Genomic DNA, 6110 nt, shown 5'->3' on the forward strand with positions numbered 1-6110 from the left:
GGCATCGGGCCATTGCCATCTGTACTCCGAACCCAACAGCGCCGTGGAGGCCTTCCCTCCCTGGCCCCCGGCCCCTGCCATCTGCATGTGTCCAAAACACAGGCTCCAGCCCGCATCAGCCAGCTTCCACCCCAGGTTTCCAGAAACTACAGGAATATCTTAACCCTCCCAGCCTGACGGACCGAACCCAATCCAACCCCCGGTTCGGACGCGGCACCCCTAGCCGCGTAAGGGTCAGCGTCTTGCCGGGGCGCCAAGTATCGTAGGGCAGCCCCCCCCCCCCCCCCCCCCCCCCCCCACCCCCCCCACCTCCCGACGTGTCCCGAAGCGGGCGCCCCCGACCTCCACCTCGCTCTCCGCATGCCTGACAACTTCCCTCCACGTCCACCACGCGTCCGCCCATCACGCGATCCTGCACCCTTTCCCCACCCCACCTAGTAGAGCGAACCCTCACTGACCGTGGGCCACCCTAAAATCGTGGGCCGCTGGGGACTCCGCCTTCTGCCTTAACCCCGGTAAGCTAACCACGGTCGGCTCGTGGCCCGAGGGCGCGACCGTGGTTAGCGGGCTGCTTTATAAGCGCGCAGCCCTTCGGCCTCGTCTCCTTCGTCCCCAACCCGCGCACTGCCTGCCCCCGGTCTCTCCACACACAGAGATAAGCCCAGTCCACGAGATCTCCCGTAGACCAGAGACGAGTTGAGGGAAGGAAGGAAACCGAGCCCTATCCTAGCCACCATGATGATGATGGGCGAAGGCGTGAGCGTGCCGCCGTGGTCCCACCACGTCCCCGTGAGCGGCGTCGACGTCGGCGGCGGCGACGAGATGACGCCGTACCTGTTCGCGGCGCTGCGCCAGTACCTGCCGTGCAACGACGCCGCCGGCGCCGAGGCGGACGACGAGGATGCGGCGGCCGCGGCCGCCATGGCCGCGGGCGTGGACGGCTACGGCTGCGACGAGTTCCGCATGTACGAGTTCAAGGTCCGGCGGTGCGCCCGCGCCCGCAGCCACGACTGGACCGAGTGCCCCTTCGCGCACCCGGGGGAGAAGGCTCGGCGCCGCGACCCGCGCAAGTACCACTACTCCGGCACCGCCTGCCCGGACTTCCGCAAGGGCGGGTGCAACCGAGGCGACAACTGCGACTTCGCGCACGGCGTCTTCGAGTGCTGGCTTCACCCGGCGCGCTACCGCACCCAGCCCTGCAAGGACGGCATCGCCTGCCGCCGCCGGGTCTGCTTCTTCGCGCACACCCCGGACCAGCTGCGCGTGCTCCCGACCACGCAGCATCAGCAGTCCAGCCCTCGGGGCGCCGCGTGCTCGCCGCTCGCCGAGTCCTACGACGGCTCCCCGCTGCGGCGCCAGGCGTTCGAGAGCTACCTCACCACCAAGAGCATCGTGTCCTCGTCGCCGACCAGCACCCTCATGTCGCCGCCCAAGTCGCCGCCGTCGGAGTCCCCGCCATTGTCGCCGGACGGGGCCGCCGCGTTCCGACGCGGGTCCTGGCCCGGCGTCGGGTCCCCCGTCAACGACGTGCTCGCCACTCTCCGCCAGCTCCGCCTCAGCAAGGCGAACTCGTCCCCGTCGGGCGGGTGGGGCGGCTACCCGGCGTGCGCGGTCGCGTACGGATCGCCCACGGCGGGCGGGCTCTACAGCCTGCCCTCCACCCCGAGGGCCACGCCGACAACCCTGGCCACCGCCTCCGGCTACATGGCCAACCTGGAGCCGCTTGATATCAGCTTCGGCGGCGACGAGGAGCCCGTGGAGAGGGTGGAGTCCGGGCGGGCCCTCCGCGCTAAGGTGTTCGAGCGGCTCAGCAGGGAGGGCGGTGTTTCCGGCGACGCCACTGCCGGAATCGGTGGCCCAGATGTCGGGTGGGTCTCCGACCTCATCAACTGAGGCGGCGGCCGGTCGTTCAATGGCAATGGGCATGGAGAAAGGTGGTGGTAAGCCGTAACAGAAAGGATGGCATCCAAAAAAAAAAAATGGTCCCCTGTTTTCCTTTTGTTGGTTCCAGTTAATCGCTAATCCCCCTGTACATATCTATCGCGCTGTGAATTTTCTCCGGTTGGTTGGTAGACGGAGGATGCTAGGTGGTGGAAGGAGGGGTGGATTTGTTTTGGGGTTCTAGAGGTAGCGGAAAATATCCAAGGAAAATAGAAAAAAAGGAAAAAAAAGAAGTGTAGATGTAGGCGGCGGCGGCGGTGGTTTGTGTCTTCTGTGCATAGGGTGTTGAGGTGGCGAAGCATGGGGGGTGGGCTGATGGTGACGAAGTCTTCTGTGCATAGGGTGTTGGAGGAGGCGAAGCATGGGGGGTGGGCTGATGGTGACGAAGAAGACGGCCGGATTTGCAGCCGGCACGGCGGCCGCTGCTTGGTATTTCTGTGATTCCGCCGCATGCATGCTAGTTTGATGTTGTTTCAAGTTCATGGATTGTGCACTAGGCATCGGCTAGTTGGCGATTGCAACCTGCTTGTAGATTACTACCCCATTTGCGACCTGCTTGTAGATTACTACCCCATTTTGTTGATGTAATCTGTTTATTAAGACCCAGCAAGCATTCCCTACAGCATATTTTGTACTTACATATCGTAGTAGTAGCTGCTGAAATCTCATTCACCCGCTATTGGAGGTGAATTTCCCATGTAATCTTTTGTTCAAGTAAATGGTTTAATGAAATCGATGTTTATTATATCGCCCTAATGATCAATGTTTTTTTGTCGTCTTTTGTGGAGCATTGTGCCTTTTTCTGTGTGCCATTGTGTTGTTTACTTGGGGCGGCCTCGGATTGGCGACATCGGGGGCGGGCGAGGATGAGAGCGAGACCGCGAGTGTGAATCTTGTGAACCGCCGAGTGACGCAGTGCTAGTGCTGATGGTTGGAACAGTGTCGGCGATGTGGCCGTCGAAACTTCCGCGAGAGCGACCGGCGTCCGGCGGGAGCCGCTCCCGGCACGGGAGTCGCCAAGTCGCCGCCCGGTCGTTTTCCGCCTGCGGCGGAGGAAGAAAGGAGGAGTGGCGCCGTCGCTGTCCGGGTCGCCGGTGCACATGCGCCGCGCTACGCTGCTGCTGCTGGTCCTTGGGCGCACAGACAGATGGTCTCTCCCCCCTCGGGCCCTCCGAGAGCTCCGATCGCCATGGAAACGAGTGGTTCGTCGCTAGTGAGGGCCCTCCGAGAGCTCCGATCACCGTGGAAACGAGTGGTTCGTCGCTAGTGACCGGAGCTCTCGGAGATTAGCAGAAGCATAGTGCACGCGTCGTTCAAATCTCTGAAGTGTCCACGCGTACATTGCGATCCTGTAGTAGAGCAGCAGTGCGTGTACAGGAGTACGACGAGGGCGCGGCGCAGTTGTCGCCGTCGTCGGAGCCAGGGAATCGGTGGACCCCGGCGATGGGGACGAAGCCGGGGTGGTGATGGACGTCGCGTCGTCGTCCAGATCTAACGCGGCAGCATCGGGCAAGAAGGCCGAGGGGAGCAATAATAGCGTGTTCGGCTGCTATGTTTCAGCTTATTCTCTCACGCAACACTCGTTCACTCGTTGCGAGAGAAAAACACTCATCGTCGGCCTGTTCGCTGGATGGTGGCTGGTCGGTTTTTTTTGGTTTGGTTTAGGTGGTTGGTGCTGATTTTATGTTAGAGAAAAATATTATTGGTTGACTGGTTTGGGCTGGTTGAAACCAACGAGCGAATAGGTTTCCGTAGCCGTTTCTGTAGCTTATAGGTCAGTTAATGTTATAGGTCAGTTAATGTTATTTTATTAGGAGAGAAAGACACTCTATAATAGCGGATATACACGGCGATGCTATCGATAATGGGCAATAACGAGGCGCAACGCTCCCGGTCCGGACGGCCGGGCCTCCTGCTCGGCTGCTCCGTTCGACGCGACGTCTGGATCGCGGCGACTTTTCTCCCGTTCTCCGGTACGCACGCCGGCCGCACAGCGCGTCCACTGTTTTGGTGGCGTGGCCATCTCCCCCGTATCTCTATTGGTGAGGTAGTGGGGGCTGGGGGCTGGGGGTTGGGGCAGGGCAATATGCATTGCTCTGTTTGGTTCGCTGCACTGCATCATGCATCTGCGGATTCGATCGATCTGCGTTGCCTGGCTGGAGTGGAGCAGGGGTGTGGGTCTGGGGCTCGCGATCTGCGCGGCGGCGGCAGTGTGTCATGTGTGGAGCAGCCTGTCTGGTTCCACGAGACAGGATGACCTCGTTTGTTTTACCATTTTCTAGCTTTACCTTCTCCTGTTTTCTCTCTTTTTTATAAATTCCTTTTTAATAATGTTCTCGTAGTAGTGCTACTCAATTGTCGCTCTTTAATGAACCAATAAATCTTTAAATCACAAGTGTGTGTGTCTATATATATATATATATATATATATATATATATATATATATATATATATATATATATATATATATATATATATATATATATATATATATACATATTAGCTGGCTACAAAATAACTACTACCCTGATGTTTATGATGCAAACTATAATTAGATTAATCATTAATGTATTTTATGATTAGAACCTATTTAGAGCTACTTTATAAATGTTGACAATAATGTATAAGCTTCGTTAAACTTTAAAAACATGTACGGAAGTGCTTTGTACTCGTTTAGTTGGGCCCGAAATCGGCGCCTGCAAAGTTACTATAGCCACAGTAGTTACTGTAGTATTTCATTTGTATTTGGTAATCATTGTCCAAACGTTGACTAATTAGGCTCAAAACGTTCGTCTCGTAAAGTACAACCATACTGTGCAATTAGTCTTTGATTTCGTCAACATTTAGTACTCCATGCATGTACCGCAAGTTTGATGTGACGGGAAATCTTCTTTTTGCATAGTGCCAAATTTTGGAATTTGGGGTAACTAAACACCCCCCAAGTTTTCTTTCGTCTCTGAAACGTGTTCAGATTACGTGCTGCCTTGAGCAAAACTACTCGCACTCCAGTACAGTTCTCTTTCGTCTTCGTCTTCAGGCCCCTGTCACAACTTCTTTTTCTCCTTTCGGCTGCTCTATAAGCTGCTTGTACCGATTTGTATGGCTGATTTATTTGAAGAGAAAAATATTGTACCATAGCTGCCTACTTATGAGCCCGTTCGGGTGGGCAAAATCGGCTGGCTGGGCTGCTGTTGGCTGGGCTGATCAGCCCAACCGTTCGGCGGCCCAAGTCCACCCGAACGGCTGTAAAGCCAACCACGTGAAGGTCGTCACTCACTCAGCACTCCGCCGCGCTCGTCAGTCCCTCACTCACTCACTCACTCCGAACAGCCTTATTCTTCTCCCTCGGACCCTCCCTCACTCCGTCCCCCGCGCCCCCACGCCTAGGGTTTCCACCGCGTGGGTCGCTGCCGGCGTGACCTCCGCTTCTCCATTCGTGCCCCGGCGTCGTTGAAAGCATCAAGTTTGTCGACCTTGAGCGCCGCATCCCCCCCTTCAACCCACCGACGCCGACGCTCGTCCGACGGCAAGCAGGTACCCTCGGACAAGCGCCTCCGTGACCTCTCCCCGCTGGGAGGCCCTCGCCTCCGAACTCCTCGGCCCGCTCCCCGCTCCACAGCCACGGATCCGACGCCGCCGTCGTCCACCCCCCGCCTTCCCGACCTCTCCCGCTGGGAGGCCCTCGCCTCCGAACTCCTCGGTCCGCTCCCCGCTCCCTAGCCACGGATCCGACGCCGCCGTCGTCCACCCCCCACCGTGCCCCCCCGCCTCCGCGACCTCTCCCGCTGGGAGGCCCTCGCCTCCGAACTCCTCGGCCCGCTCCCCGCTCCCCAGCCACGGATCCAACGTCGCCGTCGTCCACCCCCCCCCCCCCCGCCTTCCTGACCTCTCTCGCTGGGAGGCCCTCGCCTCCGAACTCCTCAGCCCACTCCCCGCTCCCCAGCCACGGATCCGACGCCGTCGTCGTCCACCCCCCCCACCGTTCCCCCCCCCCCCGCCTCTACGACCTCTCCCGCTGGGAGGCCCTCGCCTCCGAACTCCTCGGCCCGCTCCCCGCTCCCCAGCCATGGATCCGACGCCGCCGTCGTCCACCCCCCACACCCCACCCCTGACTGGCTCTGACCCCCACGTGCTCCAATTGCAGGTGAGCCCGATCGCCACCAACGGA

The 6110-nt window shown here is 58.9% G+C and overlaps 1 protein-coding gene across 1 annotated transcript; it reads left to right on the forward strand.

Annotated features, from left to right (window-relative positions):
* Positions 1-597: 597 nt before the first annotated feature.
* LOC136449459 (zinc finger CCCH domain-containing protein 2-like) lies at positions 598-2686 on the forward strand. The gene has a single exon (XM_066449496.1). It carries the CDS (start codon positions 736-738, stop codon positions 1891-1893), a length of 1158 nt encoding a protein of 385 aa, XP_066305593.1. The 5' UTR covers positions 598-735; the 3' UTR covers positions 1894-2686.
* Positions 2687-6110: the final 3424 nt, after the last annotated feature.

Source organism: Miscanthus floridulus, chromosome 5 (genome assembly GCF_019320115.1).
Source record: "Miscanthus floridulus cultivar M001 chromosome 5, ASM1932011v1, whole genome shotgun sequence".
Classification (NCBI taxonomy): Eukaryota; Viridiplantae; Streptophyta; class Magnoliopsida; order Poales; family Poaceae; genus Miscanthus; species Miscanthus floridulus.

Bases quoted from the DNA above. Each gene is read 5' to 3' on its own strand.
- LOC136449459 (XM_066449496.1), top strand. From the start codon at position 736: ATGATGATGATGGGCGAAGGCGTGAGCGTGCCGCCGTGGTCCCACCAC.